The sequence below is a fragment of the Corythoichthys intestinalis genome, chromosome 2, assembly GCF_030265065.1.
Source record: "Corythoichthys intestinalis isolate RoL2023-P3 chromosome 2, ASM3026506v1, whole genome shotgun sequence".
NCBI classification, from domain to species: Eukaryota; Metazoa; Chordata; class Actinopteri; order Syngnathiformes; family Syngnathidae; genus Corythoichthys; species Corythoichthys intestinalis.
Genome location: NC_080396.1, coordinates 48,917,845 through 48,941,894, shown reverse-complemented (window position 1 = coordinate 48,941,894; position 24,050 = coordinate 48,917,845). Strand labels below are relative to the sequence as shown.

Genomic DNA, 24,050 nt, shown 5'->3' with positions numbered 1-24,050 from the left:
GGAGGAGAAGTTTTAAGTATACAGTGCAACAAAATCTGATTAATATACAAAATATGGACGTATGGGTTGGATTGCATGTATGGGTTTCACAGTATACTGTGACGAAAAGGTGGCCCAAAAATACGGGCCCCTTTGCATTATTTTGCTTAGGGCCCCCAAATGGCCTGGGCCGGCCCTGATATACAGTACTCGTGTTCGGTCAGCATTGAGTTAGGAGGGGCCAGCCCCGCAGCAGGCTGATCGGACACAACTCGGGAGACGAGCTCTAAAAAACGCTCATCTCCACCTCATCCGTGATGGGAGGACCCCAAATGGGAACTGAATTGAAGCATATTACTGAGACGTAGTTTGAAGGTTCAAGAAAAATGTGTGGAAAAGAAAAGAGCAGCAATGCCACGTCGTGATCGTCCGCCTCCATTGTCTATGATGCTGTCATGCCGCACTAAAAACAGCGACGGCATGACGTCCCTTGCTCAGTATCCGAATGTTGTACAGTGACAGCAGTCCATATTAGGCGGCGCGCAGGCGGCGGGTAACATTACCCGCCTACATTAACCGTCTAACAACTTATCCATACTAGTGTAGCCGACATGTGGTATAGTCCCAAGTAATTACACGTTTAAGGCAATTATCCGTCCTAGTGTAGACGTAGCCTATATCTACACTCTCCAGTCCAAATGCATATTATGCCAATATTTAGTTTGACTACAATCAGCAGAAGCCTTACATTTGCCGTTCCCGACAGGGGATAACTTGCTCGGCTTTACTTGATTAGCTCCGGGCCTTCACCCTGCGGCTAATGGCAATTACCAGTACGACATATTGACAAGCTCAGCTGACAACAACTTTCAAGTCGGACTGTCTTGCACAACAACAACAACATCAACAAAATGCTCTATTACCTTGATACTGTTGTTTCTTTTATTCTCCGATTTTCTTCTTTCGTTTCTCTGCTCCAGAATAAATTCTCTTCACATATTCGTGCATCTATTTTCCAAGCAAGTTTGAGCACCAATCATGGCAAAGCAGGTTCAACGTCACTCCCCAGGTTGCCAGATTGTAATGACAAGAAAATGGATGTTTGCATAGATAAACGGCAATGCGCGCCACATTATTCACGATGCTCTATTAACGTATAAAACGAGGCTGCCAGATTGGGGGCCCCCTAGTGGTGGCCCTAAGCAGCTGCACAGTCTGCGTATAGGCTGGGCCGGCCTTGTCTATTCCAGCTGACTTTGGGCAAAAGGCGGGCTACAATGAGAATGAATTATGAACCAAAAAATAAGTAATTTTACAACGAGAAGGCATTTTCATGAAATACATCATGTTCCTTGAGAACAAATTTTGAACTAAAACCAAATAGTAATAACCTCTCAATACAGCATTTGAATTGGCTTCATATACATGTTCTTCTCAGAGGCACTCATATGTTCCAACGTGCGTATGTAATTTGCAGTAAAAGGTTAATGCCATCTGTATAATGAACTCCATTATCATGTAACATATGCAAACACTTCCCTCGGGCTACACACAGCATTCCAACCACTGGATGTCTCTTTCACCTGCTTCAGTCTTTCATTTAGCCTTCTAGCTGCTCAACTGTGAGCAACAACCATGAACACCAAATTATACACTAGCTTCATTTCTTTCCTTATACATTAAATTAATATGTAACCCTGTTATTTTGATTACTGAATAATGACTTTACCTCTAGTGTTAGATTGAAGGACGCCGATATCACAAAAACCTCATGCCGTGGTTTATCCATCCATTTTTTATGTGCTTATCTTAATTAGGGTCACCGCCAAGCATATTTTGTCTCAATAATTTTTGGAATACTAATACAAATACTAATGCTACTAATACTTATTATTACAGCGCTGATAGTAGAGGACAAATACGCATGATGGTCAGGAGAAAAAAAATAAAATGGAGGTGAGAGGGTGTGGATTTAGAAAGCACATTGAAATAGAGTGGTCCAGGAAAGCGCCTATAAGAGGGGAGAGTAAATGAGAGGTGAAGTGTGTAAAATAGGGGGAAAAGGACCTCTGAAAGCAGGTCATTGATGCAACGTGCCTTGGAGAGGGCTGCCTTAAAAGCAAGGCTTACACATTTCCTCACTACTTACATTTCTTGGAAGCCCATTTCAGAACGCTAAGATACATGACAAGGAAATGAAGCTCAGTTATTGTTTATCAAGAAATATTGGTTTTCATGTTTTCATAATAGAACACGTTCAATTAAATCTAACAAAAACTATATTTATCTGGTTAGCAACTGATTTATTATTAAGTCAAATCATAGACTTCATAATTTTATTGACATTGACTCATTTTGCCATTCACTGTGCCACGCCTTCCCGAAGAGGGCCGTAGCACACCCCGCTTCATTTATTAGCAGTTGGTACATGCAGCGATGTAACACCGGATTTTTTTTAGAAAAAGTTACGAAAGCTGTACTGCATACTTACAGGAAAAGTTGTATCAGGAGTGGTTTGTCTGAGGATTCAAGGTAATTATTATATTTTTCATACCTTGCATGCATTTTGAAATGTTGTGAAAAAAATCAATGGGAGAAACTAGCCGCTCCAGCATTGGCATTATACTTCGCAATATTTCCGTAAAATAACTGCTAACTGCCTTTTTTTTTGCTTTTAACCAAGAATCAAGACTGTTTTACGTACATATCTCCAAAGGATTTAAGCATTTGTTCACGAGAATTTTCAACTCAAAAAGCTCTTTGTTGTACTAAGGGGGCCGCCACACTGACTTAACTAGCAGCATATTTGACATATTTACATAAAACAAATACTAACTGCCCGTTTTTTTTTTTTTTTTTGCTTTTAAACAAGAATTGAGAATGTTTTATGTCCATATCTATAAGGAAGTCAGGGATTTAAGCGTTAATTTACAATAATTTTCAGCGGAAAAAGCTCTTTGTTGTACTAAGGGGGCCGCCACAGTGACTTACCTAGCTGCACATTAGTGAGTGGCCAACATTATTCACTTTATAAAAAAGATGACTCAAAACACCTATCATTCTATAACAGACATGTTTTTAGAAGCCTGAGAGGATGAGGACAGCCCGATTCTCGAGCCTGAAGGTGCTGGCCAGGTGGGAGAACTACAAGTCTGTCAAGGCCAGCTACAAGTTAACCCAGAAGGTGCTGGTGCGCTCTTCGATCGAGAAACAGCGTCGGGCTCGTCATGGCGGTCGTCAAACACGTTCGCCGGGCTGAGGCTCCTCGCCATGACCACGGGCAAGGAGGAACACAGGGACACGGCCGACGACCTGGAGATGTTCCGGTGGACCAGGGAGAGCTGGAGACGGGCCGGGCTGTCCTCATGCGGCCATCTCTCCCCATGCGCCACATGGCGTCCTTCGGAATGTCGCTGTGGGACTCCCTAATGTGCAGGAAGCACAAGAAGGAGCGCAGGGTTAGGCTTCAGGCACCTGCTGGAGTTCCTGGGTGTCCCTCTTCAACTGTTTTGGTGCGAACTTCTCCAAGGATGTGACTTAAGAAGCGAGGAAGAACAAGGCCTTGGAGTGGCCGACCGGCAGGAAAAGAAGCAGAGTCGAGGAGGGCAGAAAGGAGACGGCGAGGAACAGGGACTTGTACAAGTCGAGGAAGCTGACCAGAAAACGCAAGGCATAGAAAGAGACTATGTGATTGTTGAAAGACGAGGCTCACATCCCGGTAACACCACATCGATTATTGGAATATCTTATATGCATTTTATATTGATGTTTATTTAGATTTCATACTTTATACTCTTCAGTTTTTAACTTATCCTGCGCTGTAAAGGGAAATGCCCCACAATTTCATTGTACAACTCTATAATGACAATACAGGGCTATTCTATTTTATTCTAATTTATTCTATTCTATTCTATTCTATTCTATTCTATTCTATTCTATTCTATTTTGTGATTGTATATAGATTTGATTAATAATCTTACATTATTTATAATTGATTTTCTATGTTTTCCTCAAGTATTAAGTTTACTGATGTGAAAATTGAGTGAGTTTACTAGCTGTTCAAAACTAGTTGCTATTGCTATTGATCCTGAAAATATAGGTGATTGTCTCTGCATTTGTTTTTTTTTGTGCATCTAGTGTAAAATCTGAGAAATGTATAGCCATTTTAAGTTTTGTTATACTATTATAAAAAATAATTAATCGGGATTTTATCAGGGAATGAATTTTTGATGCCACTGCTCATTGAGACTCATATACACTACCATTCAAATTTTTGGGTCTAAGCAACCCCAAACTTTTGAACTGTAATGTATCACATGGAATTTTTCATTATGTACACTAATGATGCAACAATACTCGGCTTTATATTAAACCATTTGATACGCCCTCTTCGATTCAATACGCAAAAATATTCGATGCAAATGGAAAGCTCCCAAAATGTATTTTCCAATTTTTTTCTTGCGTGCGCTCGCTGATATTCCCGGGGTGCATGGAAAACTGAGGGCTGTGCCTTGGAAAAACTCTGAGCTCCTCCTCGCGAGCAGCCCTCCTCCTCCTCTCCTCCCCCAAACTGTGTGGAAGGCGGAGTGAAGCACGCTGCATTTGTTTGTGGCTGAGGGAACAGACACAACAATCATGGATAGCGAGGAAAGACAGAAGTTTGGAGAGGTGGCTTCAGCGTCGTACAGATCTGCTGTGTGGCAGCATTTTGGGTTTGCTGATACGCTATCCCCTCTTGTACATATTTCACAAAGACTGTTTTCCTGGATATTTACAACGAAGTCCGCCAAAACATTGTTACCAACTTGGCTGCTACGAACGAGCTCGCTTGGACAACAGACAGCTGGATGGACATGATGAACAATGAGTGGCTAATTAAGAGCACTGTACTGTTGTACTCGTCCTGTTTATGAAAGTCGATTGTCATATGCTGGTGTTGTGCAGTAATGAGCAGACGTGACTTCTGTGGCGTTTGTTAACTTTTTTAATGCTCTCGCCAACAAAACTCGCGCACACACACTAGAGATCATCAAATAGCAAACTAGATGTGCTACGTTAGATCCAATGCCATTGGCTACGTGAGCCCAGAGTGATCATGTGACACGTAGTCCATATACCAGTACTACATCGATTAATTATTAACCGCCATGACTGAATGGAAGTTAAGCAGGACCTGTAGCAAATCAATCCATACCAGTGACTATAGATAATGCTCCAAATATTGTTAATTCAGTACGTGACACAGATGGACTCGAACCACAAATAGGATGTTTTGCTCATGTAGTAAACCTAGCTGCTAAGAGAGCTGTTGCAATCAACAGTGTGCCCCGCCTCACTTTACAAACAGTAAAGGTTGTTCTCAGCACTTTCATACAAAATTTCTTCAGATCAGTAAGAAGTAAGCACATAAATTATATGCACTAAAATGCATGTGTATATGATAGCAATGTTATTTTTGTATGTTAGGAAAATAGAAAAAAAACATCAAAACAAAAAATACAAGTGTTATTTTTTTTCAGAGCATTAAATGTATTGAATCGAATCGAAACGAAACGAAAATCGTGTCCCCTGTATCATAAATCGTACCGAACCGTGACTTAACTGTATCGTTGCATCCCTAATGTACACTACGGTTCAAAGGTTTGGGTCGCTTAGACCCAGGGGCGGACTGGTAATCTGTGGGTTCTGGAGGATCACAGAACGGCCGGTGCCCTGGACGGCCGGCGGCCGCCATTCATTATACATCACTGTTTTTATCCCCTCTAGCCTCTCATTATCTACAGACTCAGTTCGCATCCAATCCGACAGGTGGCAGCAATGCACTTGGCTGTTCATCGCCAGTCTGATAGAAGAACGAAGAAAACACAAAGTACCCTTCATTGGTTCTTTGTGGAAGCAAACTAGCGACGAGCATTAATGCACAATATGGATGGTGGTGGCAAAAAAAGGGTGGCGCGGAGAAGGTTAGGGAGAAAAAAAATTAAAGAAACAGGAGAGCAAAGCATTAAAATGTCTTAAGTTGAGAAATATTTTCGCAAGCAGCAGTCTGGCTGCAACGGCCACGTCGGGTAACAGCAGCCTAGCCCCCGGCAATGGTGAGAGGGGTAGCGGGAGCCGCTCTGACGTGCAGCCGGTGCAGGGAGAGAGAAAAGAAGAGGAAGGGTGTAATGATAAGCTGGTGGAAGTTCCCCAGACAAGCGCAGGGCAAGTAAAACGGGATGAAGAGGGTCACTTGCTCGGTATACTGGCAATTGTTATCCACCAGGTAGCTACATTTTAAATGACAATCAAAGGGTTAGTGCCAGCTAGTCCTTTTGCAATCGTGTCAAGTTACAGTATGCTAGTCCTCCTATCACTCTCCTAAAGAAAAATATTTTAGCTGTAAAACAATGTATGCACACGCAGCAGCAATATTAATTCATAAGAAATATAACAAAATATTAATAAAATGAATGGTTTTACTTTTAAAGTTTAGTAAGATAAATTGATATATTTTTTAAATCATGTATATATCGTTTTGTTTTCTGGTTAATACTTTCCAATGAAGGTTATGTATCCAGGATTTGTCTTGAAATGTTTATTGGTATTTTCATTGAAATTTATTATTTGTATGGCAAGATTAATTATGGCAGGGGTCTCCAAACCGGTCCTCAAGGGCCGCTGTGGGGCCTGGTTTTTGTTTCAACCGATCGAGTACCGATAGTTTAACCAATGAAGTTTCTGCTAAAACAAGCAGCACCTGAGTGCACTTGTAAAACACCAGATTGGTGCATAGGTGTTGACTTGTTTTGTTGGAATGAAATCCTGCGGCCCTATGTGGAATAGTTTAGAGACCACTGAATTAAGGCATTAACAATGAAATCATTTTATAGACATAGATATATAGAGATATATTATAATAAATTAGATACATAAAACTTGCTTTGAAAAATAAATTCTTTCATTTGTTTTTTCAGGTTGATCATAGAGCTAGTACAGAAAATGAACCCAACTCCAGTTCAGCCTTGCAGTACTTTGAGTGCCCCAAGTCAGACAGTCACAGTCTAGACACATTTTCTTCATTTTCTCTCAAAGTGCACGAAATTGATACATTTTACAGTAAAATGTAAAAAAAAAAAAAAAAAAGTCTTCCCGGGGGTGGGGTGGGTGTGTGGGGGGGGAATGCCCCCCATACCCCCGGACCCCTAGGGGGTCTGTGTTTCCCTTCGTATAGCGATTCTTGTGGGCTGGGCTGAGTCAAAGTCCAGGGCTGCTTTTTAGTCCCAGTCCGCCCCTGCTTAGACCCCAAACTTTTGAACGGTATTGTATGCCTAAGTCAGGTGCTTGTTTTGGTTTTAGGCCGGTAGCAGCTTTGGTTTTTAAAATATTTGCATTTGAAGTTTTTGAAAATAGGCCCCTTACAGGTCAGCCCTGCGCCCCATGTCATGTCAATATATTATGAAGTCTATGGGCAAATGTGGCGTCATTTGAGTAGGAGAATGCAAACTGAAGAGTTCGCAGCCTGAGGTGTGCTGCCTCGCATACTCTTATCATCACCATAGGGCACTTACATAAGACCTCTTGACAGCATCCGCGAACTGTATTTTGTTGTGGGGAGAAGGGAAATTGCATAGAGATGAACTGAGTGTAAATGTTTATCCTATCTGTCCGTCTATCTATCAGTCTGTCTGTCAATTTTCTGTTCCGTCCGTACATCATCAATTCATCCAACTGGAAATACCCTTTAAAGACCATCACACCTAATACGTGAAGGCAACCACATCCAAGGAAAGTCAGCATTTTCAAACAAGGGAAAAAAAACCTATCAAGCAGCATTGCAGTATGTGGCTCATAGTGGCTTAAAATCAAGTCTTTACGCTACATTGGGTTGCTAATGACAGTCATTTCTTTGTTTAAGTCCTCGGTCGTGTTCAATTAGCTACCCTGTTCAAAAGCACATGGTCTAATATTGCAGAAAGGTATAGGTACAAGTATTGTGCAGACATATTAATAATTGCCTTGACTTTATCCTGACTGCAAAAACTTGACATCCAGCAAAAACTACACAGCACGGACTTGATTGATGATTTTTTTGAAAAACTTTAAAACTCATTTATTCCCTCAGAGGGCTGATATGTTTGCCGAAACCATTTATTTTATTGGCAGCAATTAACAGGGAAAGACATCCAATCATTTTGAACAGGGAGGGATAGCAGTGAATGACCATGTTTTATTGACATTGACGACAAAAACTGTTCTGTCCATTTGAATTGGGAGGGCTTGCAGTAATCATTCACTGCCAGTCCTTCCCTGTTCAAATGGATCGGACGTCTATCTAAGTAATATCATATCATAACGTACATTAGTATGTCAACATTTCATCGACTCTAAAATACAACTGACAAACTCATTGTTATGTTGCCCATAGAGAGCACTGGCTTCCAATTAAAGCACAATTTTCAATGGTAAAAGCGTCGCCGTGACAGCTGCCATGTTTAACTCTCGGCATTTATGAAGCCCATAGTTGGCGTAATTGCGGTACATGTTCTCTACATCAGTCTATAGGCAGGAACCTGAACAGGCCGACTTTGTAAAGATTAGAAAGATATCACGAATGTTCAAGAGGCTCCTACCCGCTCATCTTTTATTTGATTATGACTAGTGGTACAACAACAACAAAAAGTCAGCCCCCTTACATTTGTTGTATAGAGTTGAAATCCAAAGTTTGTAACAGGCTTTAAACTGGTTTCTTTCACGGCAAAACAGGGGTATTTAGAAAGGGGGCTAAATTGAAAAATGCTCAGTATAGAGCCAAAGGAGCAAGACCCAGTGGCCAATGTCTGTGAGGGTTTTAAAACACTTCTGAGACTTCATTATAAAAGATGTGAGGCTGAACATGGTTGTAATTCAACAATATGTTACAAGGCATTCACCAGCCAGTGTTGAAATTTACTGCTTAGTGGAAATTGGGTTCATAAACGTAAACTCACGTGAGAGACTTCTCAAGGCGACTCGCAGGAGAGCCCACAATCTCCCCCAGTGTGCAGTGGACCTGTCCCAGGAAGTCCTGCCATGAGGGGGACAGTAAGTGCCATGGAGAAAGGGTGCAGGTTGGTGCAAAGGAGCGGGCAGCATGTTCAGGCAGTACGTTCAGGCAGGAGTAACAAAGAGAGGAGTTGAGCATTGTTAAAGGCATTGTACAGTTAGAATTGAGAAGACATCTGAGGCAGACACGTACGTTAAAGTCGGCCGGCTTTTTCCCAAGTGAAGAAGAAGGAGGAAGAAGAGTAGGATGAGGAAGAGAAGGAAAGAAAGAGACCGGGCAGCAGTAGTAGCGACACAAGAGAGCATATCATGGAACAGAAGGCACAAGCCACTCAAATCATCATCAAGCATGACGGAGAGAAAAAAGGTTGATTTGGGAAAGATTGGGTTGGCATAATGCTGAGGTCTTGTGTATGAGGGTGCAATAGGAAGTGTGAGGAAATGACAAGCAGCATACGAAGCAATTGAGGCTGGAAAGGCTTTAGCAGCCATCTGCCTCCATAGCACATATACACATCAATCCACAAGAAAAAAAAGGAAGGGCAGATGTTGGACTGTTTGGTCAAATGCAAAGCTAAAGTTATTCTATCAAAATACACATTAGGTAGCAAGGTTGTGAGGAAGGGAAATAGTTGACTCATTTGCTGCCATGGACCGCGATAGACATCCAATTCATTTTGACTGCCACTCCTCGCAGTTCAAATGGGATGGACACCGATTGGCGTCAATGGTAGTGAAGGTTAGTTATGGAGATTATATGGGTGGTGGTTGATTAGGTAGGTTGGTTCAGTATGGACATTAAATAGTAGGTTGGTGGATAGGAAGATCAGTTGTTCTTTTGGTTGGTCGGCTAATGAGGCTAAATGGTACAAACAATGGATTTGGACTGAAGTTGGTTGGAATGGACCTACATTTGTACATTTTTCATTCTAAATATAAATTATTTCATAAAATCCTTTTAAGAATTGTTTAATTCTTTTTCCTCGACAATGAAATTGGAAAGCAAACGAGCTGAAATGTTTCTGCAATCATGCTCGGAGCTTTTCTCCTTTCAAATTAAAGTGAGGAAATTGCGAGTGCTTCAGTATGTGCACCAACTATAACTTTGAATTGATGACGTATTTTAACATGTGAGGCATTGTTGTCTGAAATACAGTCAGGTCCACAAATATTGGGATATTGGGTGAAAAAAACCTAACTTTAAATATTATCACAGTGAATTGAAATGACACAAACGTTCACAAACTTAAAGGCAGATTTGATTTTGAAGTATGCAGGGCAATATAACCAGCTAATATTTGGCCAAATACTTCAAAGCTCATTAGTTGCTTTCAGGCAAAGAAGTGGAATGTCATGCAATAACTAATCAATCATATAAGCTGCATCAGATAGAGCGTGCATTTTGTTTGTTGAAGACAAAACTGAATGAAAATGCACTATGAACAGTTGTAGTACAGGGCTGGCAGAGCATCACCAGGGATGAAAAGCTCTGTCAGGTGAAATTTATGTTACAAAAAGTCCTAATTTAATTTATTATTGTTAACATGTCCCAATAGTTTTGGTCCGTTAAAAAGTGCTATAAACTGTTGTTCTGTTTTTTGATATGATCCTGCATTGAAAACACATCTGCTTTTTTTTCATTTCAAATCCATTGTGGTGGCGTTTAGAGCAAAAAGAATATATTTTTCTCGATGTTGAAATTTGAAGGAACCAGACTATGGAAATGATTTGGCAGGGCAAAAGGTTTGAGACAAGCACGTACAAAACAAGACATGATGAATCACATTTAGGGGCTCCAACATGCACTTAAGCTCCACGTCCACAGATAAAGCATTTTACTTACATGCTTGGCCAGATCAGGACTTTTAGAATCAATATCGAACCTGAAATCACAAAGAAAGCACTTCAGCGTGTTAAGTGCTCTATTTTGCACCAACAGGGCTGTGAACCATTCAACATGATGTTCAATGTGTTGTAGACTATGCAAAAAATTTTATATCTCCTGCACCGGTATACCCATTTATTACACAATTAATTAACCAAGACAATATTTGTTAGCTGAGCTCAGTTGTGATGACCAATTTGACTAGGTTGGGTGAAGAACTGTTTTTTCCCCAAGCAACTACAAAGAAGAACAGTTCCTTTTAGTTAGCTTGTATGATCATTCATTTGCTGTTTTATTCTTTTGAGATTCATCATCCCAAGACAAACAGGTACATGTTTCTATGCCAACCTATGTAACTGTGGTGAAAACTGTACGATTTTGGGATTGTTATTAGTTCCATTTTGATTGTTGTCACCACTGCTCCATAAAAATATAAACATTTATGGCAGGGATAGTTTCAAGATTCTCAACATTTTCCTCTAGCTCTATATAATAGTTTGAAATCTATTGTAGTGGATACCGGTCATGGTTGACCTTGTAAAGCTCAATGTGCAGAAACTTTGTATCACCTGAAAAAAGAATGAAATTTAAAATATATTTTTTTGTGTGTGTTTTTGGGTAACCCTATGGAATGTTATAAAGTGGGTGGGGAAAAGACAATTAAACTGTCATTTTTTTGTCCCAAACAGTAAGAAAGGGTTTAAGAGAAAGTTAACACCTTTCTAATGTACATCCCAGTGGGAAGAATCTTGTTTAATAAATTAATAAAAATACAGAATATCATTTTTCTCATGTGTACATGATTGCAGTTACAAATGCTTTAATAGTAATATCTTCATTTATTTTGCTTGCAATGAAAAAACAAAAGAGAATGAAAGAAAAATTAAAACATTATCAGGGATAAAGACAGTGGATGTTTTTTTTTTTTTTTTTTTTTTTTTTAAATCATTGTCATTTTACACAAAACTCCAAAAATGGGCTGAACAAAAGTATTGGCACCCTCAGTCCAATACTTGGTAGGACAACCTTTAGACAAAATAACTGCGAACAACCGCTTCCGGTATCCAACAATGACTTTCTTACAATGCCCTGCTGGAATTTTAGATCATTTTTCTTTGGCCAAGTGCTCCAGGTCTCTGAAATTTGAAGGGTACATTCTCCAAACTGCCATTTTCAGATCTCTCTACAGGTGACAGGTGTTCTATGGGATTCAGGTCTGGACTCATTGTCTGTTCTCCAGTCCTTTTTTCAAACCATTTTCTAGTGCTTTTTGAAGTGTGTTTTGGGTCATTGTTCTGCTGGAAGACCCATGACCTCTGCTTTCTCACACTGGGCCCAACATTATGCTGCAAAATTTGTTGGTAGTGTTCAAACTTAAGAATGCCATACATACGGTCAAGTAGTCCAGTGTCAGAGGTAGAAAGCAACCCCAAAACATCAGAAAATCTCCGACATGTTTGACTGTGGGGACCGTGTTCTTTTCTTTGAAGGACTTGTTTTTTTCCCCCCTGTAAACTATATGTCGATGCCTTTTCCCAAAAAAGTTAGACTTTTGTCTCATCTGACCAGAGAACATTACTCAAAAACGTTTTTGGCTTTCTCAGGTAAGTTTTGGCAAACTCCAGCCTGCCTTTTTTAGGTCTCTGGGTCAGAAGTGGGGTCTTCCTGGGTATCCAACAGTAGAGTCCCTTTTTCAGACACCGACGGATAGTACCGGTTGACACTGTTGTACCCTCGGACTGCAGGACAGCTTGAACTTGTTTGGATGTTAATCAAGTTTCTTTATCCACCAGCCGCACAATCTTTCGTTGAAATCTCTCGTCAATTTTTCTTTTCTGTCCACATCTAGAGATGTTAGCCACAGTGCCATGGGCTTTACACTTATTGATTACACTGTGCACGGTAGGCACAGTAATATTCAGGTCTGTGGAGATGGACTTGTAGCCTTGCTTCCTCACAATTTTGCTTCTCAAGTCCTCAGACAGTTCTTGGGTCTTCTTTCTTTTCTCCATGCTCAATGTGGTACACATAAGGACACAGGACAGAGGTTGATTCAACTTTAATCCATTTTAACTGGCTGCAGTGTGATTTAGTTATTGCCACCACCTGTTATGTGCTACAGGTAAGTAACAGGTGCTGTTAATTACACAAATTAGAGAAGCATCACATGATTTTTCAAAGGGTGCCAATACTTTTGTCCGGCCCAGAGTTTTGTGTAAAATGATAATGATTTTTTTTTAAAAAATCCATTCTCTTTTGTGGTTTTTCACTGCAAGCAAAATAATTGAAGATACTACTACCAAAGCATTTGCAATTGCAAACATTTTCTGGGAGAAATTGAGCATTATCTGACAGAATTGCAGGGGTACCAATACTTTTGGCCAGCAGTGTAATAGTGGAGAAAAACATAAATAAAGCCATTATTACCAGGAAGTGGCATGAGGGCACACATTATATCAATTCCGGTACTATTTTAGCGGATGAAATATGAGTATCCTGAACTTTACTTTCTTTCTTGTTATGTCATTCTTGTATGCACCTAGGCTCGAGTCTACAGTGTGTATGTGGTCGGTATAACTGACATCACAAAATGTCATTTTTGTGTTTAGAAATGATTTTCTCATTTATCAGAAGTCTAAAGCTGCGTTCACACCAAAGCTAAATTTTCACATGAAAATGTGTTGCTTGCGATATGCAAATAGCCAAAAGCAGTTTTGTACGTCGCCAAGAGTCAAAGTCCACAAAAGAAAGAAAAAACTTGCAGTTCTCTTAACGTAAAAATAGGTTATGTAACAACTTTATGTATTATTAAAAGATTGAATCGATTAAAGTTATGTAAGATTTGAAAAATATACATATATACTGTATTTTTCGGACTATAAGTCGCAGTTTTTTTTACATTGTTTGCCTGGGGGTGCGACTTATACTCTGGAGCGACTTATGTGTGAAATTATTAACACATTATTATATCATTTCACATGTTATTTTGGTGTTTTGGAGTGACAATGATGGTTTGGTAAACTTGTTAGCATGTTCTTTATGCTATAGTTATCTGAATAACTCTTAGTAGCTATGTTATATTAACGGCCACGTTCACATTTCATTGTTCATGCATCATGTAACATTATCATACTGTACACTTATTCAGCATGTTGTTCTCTATTGTATTTTTATTTTAAATTGCCTTTCAAGATGACATATCTGTTCTATGTGTTGGATTTTATCAAGTTAATTTCCCCCCAAAATGCGACTTATACTCCGGTGCGACTTATATACGTTTTTTTCCTCTTCATTGGGCATTTTATGGATGGTGCGATTTATACTCAGGTGCAACTTATAGTAAAAAAAGTTATATAATATTATGACTTTTTCCTCGTAATATTATGTAAATTAAATGACATAACATTAAAGGTTTTTTTGTTTTTTTTTGTAATATTACGTAAAAATATGTAATATAAGGGCATTAATCCCGAACTATTACAATGTATGACTTTATTCTCCTAATATTAAAACTTTTATCTGGTAATATTGTGACATTAATCTTGTAATATTATGATTTCATTCGTTGTACTGTTGTACTTTGTTCACCGAATGTTGTCCTGCAGCTAGTTACGTGGCGGCTAAAGTCACATGACTGAGAAAAAGTATTTGACTGGCCGTTTCCTCATCATCATCACTGCAATCCGTCGCAGAAAGATAACCCCAGGCCAACTTCTTGTGGCGTGAACATTCATCACGTAACATTGGGGGACGGGGCTTATTTGGTCAAAACGGTGATTTCACCTCGCGCTTGATGCGCATCGCTGGTCGTCAGGTCTCCTGTCGCCCTTCAACATGTGATTACATGGGCTTTATATGGAAATCCATCACAAGACGAGAATAAAACTCGGCTGTTGCGAATGCATCTTAAGAAATTTGCAATTTGCATACTTATATACTTTGAACAAATGTGTTGTATATGGATGTCGTTTATACTATATGTTGTCTTGCGCTTTAAGGCAGACAGACAAAATGCAGAATCTATCCCCTTAAAAAAAAAGAAATGATTCCTGTGTAAATGAGGCCTTAAGTCACTTGTCCGCCAGTCAAAGTAAAAGTAATTAAACTCCAGAAGGCCTTGCCCCCCTCCTTCTTTTCCTGTGATAAAAGAGAGATGTAAATGAGTCCCTCTAATTGTAAAGGGAGAGGTTCCCTGCTGTCCAAATCCGCACTTCCATCACGATAGCATGCAAATGAATTCTTTAAGTGAACAAAACTCCCAGGAGATCTTCGAGTCTACAAGGGACCTTGTGCCGCAAAGGAGGCACTCTGTGTAACATACCTCTGAGTTTCAGGAGGAATTTTGAGCCCTCGTTTGGTTCTCGAGGCTCTGAAAATGAAAGTTCACCTAACTGACCTGCTCAATGGGACTCCTACCACCTGAGGTGGCCTTCGGATTATGAGTATCATACAGGAATTTATATGTTAAGCCATTGGCTGCCATTGACAGCAAGGGTGTAGGTTTGGTCTCAATGTAGGTAGGGACAATATAACCTTAATCATAACCTGCATGTACACATTTTGCTGGGGACGGGACATAAACAACACTAAACAGATTGGGTGAAAGGCTACATTTCTGTCTAATAAGAACCTAATTAATTGATAGGCTTGATGATTGATGCAAAATAAATCTGTATTTACCTATACTAACTTTCACACTGCAAGTTTACAGTATAACATCTTAATCTGTTAATTTTTCATCTTGTTTTGAGTTTTAAAGGCTAGTTAACATATTAATGCGTCAGATTCTTCCACTTACTTTGAGTAAATATTACCATTTATTCTTATTAAGCCTATACATCTAAAAGTCGGTCATTTTTCACCTAAATCAAGAAAAAGATGCTTTCAAATAATGTTTTGAACTATATCTATTCTTGAGTTAAGAACATTTCATTTTTTTCTGTGACCTGTCCTGCTCACCTGCTTGTCACAGAGAATGGAGCTCTGAGTGTCCAATTGGTCTAAGCAGTTTTAATATATCACATGGGAGTCTGACATACTCCCATTGTGATCATTCAATGTACCTCGTTTACTAAGGAGAAAGCAGCAAACAGGAGGAGAACAGAAGAAAAGAAGGGGAGAGAGAGAGAGAGAGAGAGAGAGAGAGAGAGAGAGAGAGAGAGAGAGAGAGAGAGAGAGAGAGAGAGAGAGAGAAGAAGCACAAACAACAACAAATACATTGAACGCCAGCACCCACTATGAATATGTTGGTGCTATCATTAGCCAGAATTAAGAACATTTCTGGCAAACATTTTTTTTTAAAGATTAAATATCCAATATTTTTTAGTTAAAATAGGTCTGTTAAGCTTATTTTCAGCTGGCTATTTTATATTATTTCAAGAAATCTGAGTAAAATTTACTTGAGGCACTAGCAAATAATTTCATTTACAGTATTTCTAGCAGATTTAAACTGAAAACAAGGGAATTTAATTATTATTATTATTATTTTTTTCAATTTTAAGGAGGTGGATTTCTGCAGTACATATGTGTTGGTTCAGGTGATACACCGTTTGATTCAAACCTTTATTTTCAAAAACTGCAAAAGAAACATTTTGAAAACTTCCAGAACAAATGTCCGGATTTTATTAGCAAATTGATATTGCATTATTTGAACAAAAATTATACTAACATACTCAAGAAAGACAAACTTGTTAATCATCTCTTAAGTATCCAGGAAGGCAAATTAATAAGATAATACACATTTGTCTTAATACCACTCAAAATAGTCTGTCTAAATAAATTAAATACAAAAAAAAAAAAAAAAAAAAAAAATTCGGGGAATAACAAAAATAATTAAATATGGAGCCTTCTTTCAGGAAAAACACAACTACTTTTGTCCACAAGCACAGCCAAACTCAGCAAAAAAATAAAAGCTCCATTGGGCTGCTTTAAGACCACATAAGCAAAACAAAAATAAAAACTGGGGAGAGGGGGGTAAACCTTGCTACATTAAATTTCTTACAGCTGAGCAGAGTTGACTATATTTCTCACAGTTTAATTAACGTTAACATAGTAGAATACACATACAGATGGACACTTCTCCTAGAGCTTCCTACTCCGTTAGCAAGCTCACACAGTTTAACGTAATGGTAATGCTAATCTGTGATACAGGTTGGACTTTCAGTAGCAAAAAAATTAGTGGCGTGTTTGACAACAATTACGTTTTACATTACTTACACCGGGCTGCTGGACAAAGAAAACTTATAATATCCCTCCCGTGTAATGTAATTCTGTACTGTAAGAGTTGCATGTGTAGAGGGGCAGTGGAGGGACGGGGGTGAAGTCATCAGCCAATCAAACGTGCGTTTGAGGAAAAAAAAACAGGGAATGGCACATTCAGCAGGTGAAAAAGGAGTAAATGTAAGTCTGAAAATAATTAAAATAATTCACTTAATAATGGTAGGGTCAATTACACAGTAACTTTAGAATATTAACATTTTAAACAGTGAAACTGAATTTAAAAAAAAAAAAAAAAAAAACCTACCTACTTTTCTGACGTTTTTTTTTTTTTTTTGTTTTGTTATATCATGAATTGATCAGTGGTTGCCATTGACTGCGATAGACATCCATTTGGACTGGGAAGGTCCAGATGGATTGGACGACTATCGCTGTCAGTCATATTCATTTGCAGCTTGTACAATAAAACAAATCTGACCAACTTTAATGCATAAATTGGTAAATGTGCAGGGGTGTGTGTGTACATGTGTCTGTACGAACTGTATGCACATGTGCAGTCTGTCTGTCTGTCTGTCTGTGGTGCGTGCAAAAGGGTCTGCACAAGGGATCTTGGTAACTTTAAGACTTGCGTAGATTTGACAGCGGGAGAGATTAAGGATAAAAGTTAATATGAAATATGTATCACCCGCATAGCTGTCTATTGAGACACAGTGCCAATGAATAATTCCTCAGGAGAGAAGCGAAAGGAAGAAAAAATGAGGGTCAGGTTAGAGGAAGAGTGAATGAGGACACAGGGGTATATTTAACATCATGAGATGCAGAACTGTAAGTCAATAATTTTGACCGCTAATATTTAAACTAAAATTTAACTGGCCAGTTGGCAAATCAGGACGTAACTTAAGCACTAAAAACACTATCTAGTTCCAGAATGCACTGCAATATCTGGAGCACTGTTATGTGCAGTAGCTGACCCCTTGTTGGCAGGACAGTTACTCATCAATGCTCATATCAGTCATTTAAAGCAAATTTTAAAAAGAGAAGCAAATTTAAAAGAAGAGAAATATTGCAGTTTACAATTTTAAAACATTATGACTTCACGATGTCATAATTACTTACAATGGACTGTAAATTGCATATTCAGTTAGCCTTCGTGTACTAGTATATACATAAATCTTCCTCATATAATAATGATATAATAAATACTGTATATAAGCCTGTTTTCAATGGTCAACTGTGTCCTATTCAGTGCGTACGACACGAGAAAAAAAGTCATAAATAGGATTATTATGTGAATTAGAATCATATTTTGAGACGATTCGACTATATACAACAATTTAGCAAAGCGCAGATGACGAGAAATTAGTCTTTTAATCTGCCGGTTAGCCACACCTACCATTATAGGGCTCTAGGGTCCCCAACAGGTGGATGACGTCAGCAGAGTCACGATTTCATCTGATTTAGTATGCAGCCCATTGAGTGGGAATTATTCATAACGACGAAAACGCTACAAAGAGAGATGCAAAATGTCATTGTTTCAGTCTCTCTACTCCAAAATATTTACAGGATATTCTTTTATCGAAGTATTTTCCCCAATAGCTAAATAAATGGCTTGAGAAGGACCAGTCAGCCCGTTGAGGGGGAATTATTCAAAACGAGGAAAACATGACGAAGACAGCCGAAAATGTCATTGTTTCAGTCTCTGTACTTCAATATTTTTACAGGATATTCTTTTTATCCAAGTATTTTTCCCCAATAGCTAAATAAATGGCTTGAGAAGGACCAGTCAGCCCATTGAGGGGGAATTATTCAGAACGAGGAAAATGTGACGAAGAGAGCCGCAAAATGTTATTGTTTCAGTCTCTCTACTCCAATATTTTTACAGGATATTACTTTTTATCCAAGTATTTTTTTCCCCAATAGCTAAATAAATGGCATGCTCATGACAAATAACAGTCTTGTGCTGAATGGAATATGAAATAATAAAAATGCATTTATTCAAGATTACATGGCAAAATTACTCCATAATGTTCAAAACTGTCGACGTCACCTTTGCTGTCGTACCTCCCGAACGATATTTTATGCCACCTAAATCGGGCTTATGTCATTTCCCTTCCCCGGCTTCGGAGAATATAAACTAACCAAGAGGTGTGTCAGCTAGCCTAAACGCTAACCCGAACCGAGTGATGTTTCAAAGTCTTCGAAGCGGAAAATCACACATAACTAGCCCGGATAATTTCACATGACGACTGGGTTGTTGAATGTCTTCGCCGATCGGCAAACCGCCCGACGGAGGGCAATTTACTTCTCGTTCCCCTGCTAATACGGACAGGAGAGCTCGCCGAGGAAGCAGCTGGACAATGACCGCTGAACATTTACATGCCAATCCATGATCAAATGTAAGTCGTCCTTTATTTAAAGAAAGTTTGTGTTTACTTTGTAATCGCTGTATTCGCGGCTGCTTTTAACTCAAAGTTGCAATTTCTGATCGGTTGGAAAATTTGACAGAACACCGGGCACTTGAAGAGGGGAATAAGCCGAGTATACTAGTAGTGCTCTTCCGGCGGGGGATGTGTGAAAAGCCGCCGGTTGTCGGCCGAGGGGACATGTAGCATGTCACAAAATGCAAGCCACCTACTTATTAAAATGATCCAAGTATTTGACATAATACAAAACACGATTTTTACCCACTTCTTCGTAAGTAGTAGGGCTTGTTTTGGCCAATATCCACCGGTGAATGGGAACCTTTTGAATCCCCCAAACCCCAAAACACTCCTACAGCAAATTTTTCTGCAGCCGTTTGGCTGGCATGATGCGAGAAAAAAAGGTATTAATCCGCAAAATCAGCAGATTCCTTAGTCCTTCTCATACAACAGTACGGCTGTATAGTGAAGAGGACTCCTTGCTCCGTACACGTCACAGCCCCTTCTTTCTGAACTCCAGACTGTTGCCGGAAGTCACTCATTTTCATGGCGCGGGATTCAAAAAACTAAATAAATATAGTGATCGCTTCCACACACATCCAAGTGGTCCATTTCATTCAGGAGCATAAAATACCGCGTGTATTATGAAATAAACATGCTTTTTCGTGTCACACTTTAATCTACAGAAAAGGGATGGATGGATGGATGGATGGATGGATGGATGGATGGATGGATGGATGGATGGATGGATGGATGGATGGATGGATGGATGGATGGATGGATGGATGGATGGATGGATGGATGGATGGATGGATGGATATTAACTAACTCTCTCAAGACGTTGCGGGTGAGCAAACACAAGAGGGTAAGTTATTGAATTTGTTGTAAAAAAAAGACTTGGAGTAGCGCACACATGCGGCTTACGCAGACCTCTGCTTTGGCGTGTCCTCAGAGGAGCACATCAAAGTGGATAACTTACACGTCAAAGCGCAGGTTCTGCTTCTCTTCAAAGAAGTAGTCCAGAATATATTTCCTGACAAAGTCCGGGTTCAACGTGTTGTCTATGACCTCCGTTCTTCCAAACTGCATCAAAACACAGAGAGATGTCAAATACAGTAAGACTACCATATTTTTAATAATCTGCCAACGACAGTACAGTATCATAATAAAATAGACCACAATATCCATAAAAGTGAAAATGGGGGCATTCAGAATTCAAAATTTTTAATTAAAATTTTAAGAATACATGGAGTGGTAAAAGTGCATTGCATTTATATTTCACTTACAATTCTGCAAAACCTTTAGTTTAATGTTTACTGTATACTTGAATGTATCTGTTGACTGTATAGCACAGTATATATTTTGACCCACCCCTTCCAGTGTGAATTCATCAGCTGGGATTGGATTAGTGACACTCAATGACTCTCCAATTGCAGAAAGAAAGCGATGCAAAGGAAAACACTTAACAGGCTACAAATACACTACCGTAATTTAATTAATAGTGCTTTGACACCACTGCTGCCTGATCACTTCCTAGCAAGGCTCAGTGGAGTGAACTACACATTAGACTATGCTGTTACTATACGGCACCTGGGATGTTGCCAAGTCCGAGGATGTTACAATGTAACCTCTACTCCTTTTAGGAAAAGGAGAAAGACATAAATGTGTGGTTTCGCTCCTAGCGATACCACAGTGCTGACCAGGAGAGACTTCATCAGCAACAAGGACGGCAAAAGAGAAGGAAACAGGCAATCAACAGCAGATTGAGCACAGGAAGTAACACGTCGTTCTGCACACTGTTTGTCCTGTTTTCTGAAGGCTTGGCTTCAGATAAATCAAGGAGTGTTCTGCCTTTTTAATAACTGGCAAGTGAGAGATGATGTGTTAATCTATTTTCCAAGATCATCACTAGGGCATTGAAGCACCATAAGAAGAGAGTGTGCCGAGGGAAATTATCCAGTTTCATATAATTTGTTAGATCATTATTTATTTAATCTAAACATCTTCTATGAAATATACTGTTAGGCCCCTGGCTGGGCAAGTGTGTCGGTGTGTCTGCCATCCCATCCCACGTCGCTGGGTCGTCTCTTTTAGTTCACTGTTAGTGCCTTTTCACGTTGTGACTATTTACGTTGTGTGGACTCATCTGATCATCAACCTATTTGCTTTGTTCCAGGATCTCGTCTACGCCACTTGTTTATGCTTCCTTCACTCCGACTCTCCACGCCACAGATTCCACAACTCTGTGAATAATAAACTGCTTCAATTCCTACCCTCACTATCTCACGTGCCTGTTTTGGGGTTATCAGCCCACGAACATAACATATGCAGAGTATATAATTTTTAAAATTATTAAATTCACATTTCTTGCATGGAACCTATCTTTCTTTAACTCACTAAAGCCACTTTAAAATATAAATACAGCAACATCAACATGTAATGCAACCCAGAATCTACAGATTTTTTTCTTTTCAGATATAGCACAATATTCCATAAGCTTCCTGGCTCAGCAACACCTTTCAAATATGATGGCGTGAACCTGTGCTCTCCTTAGATGTGCACTCTAAAACCAGACTGAACAATGACACCTTCTCACAAACAAAGTTGATCAAAATAAAGCTCTTAGAAAACACACACCATAAATACCACACACTGCACTCACAAAGTGAGCTTTTTCTGCGATGAACACTTGTTTGTTGTTTGGTTCTTGGTAGCAGGGGTGGACAGAATACCGAAAGAATCTACTCAATTAGAAGTTTTGTTACATCAATGAAATTTTACTCAAGTAAATCTATTGATATAAAAATCTACGCAAAGTAAAAGTAGCGCAAGCTACTTCTGTTACTTTTGTTCGTGGTGGTGGGGTGTGTGGGTGACAATAACACAGGTTTTGGGGCAAAGTTCCTTCTTTTAACAACAAGAAAAATTGGGATGAGAAACAAAATAACAGACGTAATAGGAACTTCTCATAAAATGATCACAAAAGTAACGTCCTTTTTCTTTGCTGTATAATTAGCAATGCTATGTCCCTCGGCATTCGTTTCACCAATTCTAGCTAGACACATATTAACTCCTTTTTGGTTGCAACTGATATTTGCTGATATCCTTTGAGTTTATTTAAACAGAAATAGGTAGTATAGTCTCATAAATGTTTCGCCATATTTGAAATGTTCCTTCCTTTAGCGGGCATTAACATTTCCTTGGGTAAAGTAAAATTACTGATATTGAAGTTACACTTAAAAAAAAAAAAACACTAAAGCCCTTTTTACACATATATCCAGGGAAATTCCCGTGTAAGGTGAAGCGGGATATATTCGCCTCATTGCTTTCACGCTTGTAGAGATGTCCCAAGAATAACACGGGTTGGACATTTTCACACACTTGTTCCGTGTTGCCCACTAGCGCTCTTGGTGCGGGGAGGGCTGCTGGCGCGATATTATAACCCTGGACATTACGCCATTTTTTGTCAGCATCTGCTGCCACAATGTTAATCAAATCGTGTTTTTTTACAGAGTCGTTTGTGGGTGCATTCCCGACAACGTAACTGAAGCCAATTCAAGCTCATCAAGATATATTTAAGACCAGGCAATCCAAGAGAAGGGTGTTCAGGTATTAACTTGCTAGGCGCCATACGACACCTCTTCCGCCCTTGTTTTGAAAACCCATGCGATGTGCCGGTATTTGAGTGTATTTGTTTTGTTGTCTTATCGGCTCTCTACCTACCGCTTTGGTTAGTATTATTGATCCCCGTCGACCTACTATCACGGACCCATTGTGTTATTCCCCCTTTTCTGCGATCGTGTGTATTTTTGTTTGTATCTAATAAACCCTTGAACACTTCCCTCCGCTGTTTTCTGCTTTGAGGTACAACCTTGTTTCCGCAGTTGAGGACCCTAACATCGGCAACAACATAAACCACACTTTTGTATCCATTTCCAAAGATGGACGATGGACTCTCTTCCTCGACAATGGGCTCGCTAGGATATTTACGTCATCAGCCATTGTGCTGTGACCGGGTACTTTAACGCCTGCTTTCATGCACAGCACTTCCCGGGAAAGTCCCGGACAATATACTAAGATGCGACCCGTGAAATGTCCGCGTAATCTCCATGTCAGGAAATTGTTTTCACATACAATTGCTGCACGGTTAAATCCCGCGATATCCCTGGTGTTTCGGAGTGTGTGAAAGGGAATTATGTTACAATAATGAGAGTAAATGTAATTTGTTACTTTCCCCCCCTGCTTGGTAGTGCTGTCTTTTTCTTATAAGAAAAAGATCGAGCAGTTATTAGACTTACCTGTTATTGGAGTTTTTATCTTGATCATTTCTATAGTCTTTGCTTAATGCGTGTCAAAAGTTGTTATTCCGTGTTGCGGTGAAGAAGAACAAGGAAATTATGTTGAGTACTTCAGCGTGCGCTGATATGGTATGATAGCTATTTTATTAACCTATGGGTCTGAAGCAGAACATAACCGCCTGCATTAAGACAACAAAGCAACCGCAAAAGATCTGGATTGTGACTTGG

General features: G+C 39.4%; 1 protein-coding gene across 3 annotated transcripts in view; it reads right to left on the bottom strand.

Annotated features, from left to right (window-relative positions):
* Positions 1-24,050, bottom strand: part of cpne5a (copine Va) — a 179,525-nt gene that overhangs the window by 99,350 nt on the left and 56,125 nt on the right. Inside the window, exons 5-8 of one of the 3 annotated variants that reach the window (XM_057860861.1) lie at positions 20,504-20,607; positions 10,847-10,886; positions 9,197-9,211; positions 8,949-9,025 (exon numbers count right to left, since the gene is read on the bottom strand). In XM_057860861.1, the coding sequence (XP_057716844.1) occupies positions 8,949-9,025; positions 9,197-9,211; positions 10,847-10,886; positions 20,504-20,607 (236 nt within the window). Of the gene's footprint in view, positions 1-8,948; positions 9,026-9,196; positions 9,212-10,846; positions 10,887-20,503; positions 20,608-24,050 lie in introns of those variants that run through there. The other 2 variants (XM_057860870.1, XM_057860890.1) reach the window with 2 other exon arrangements.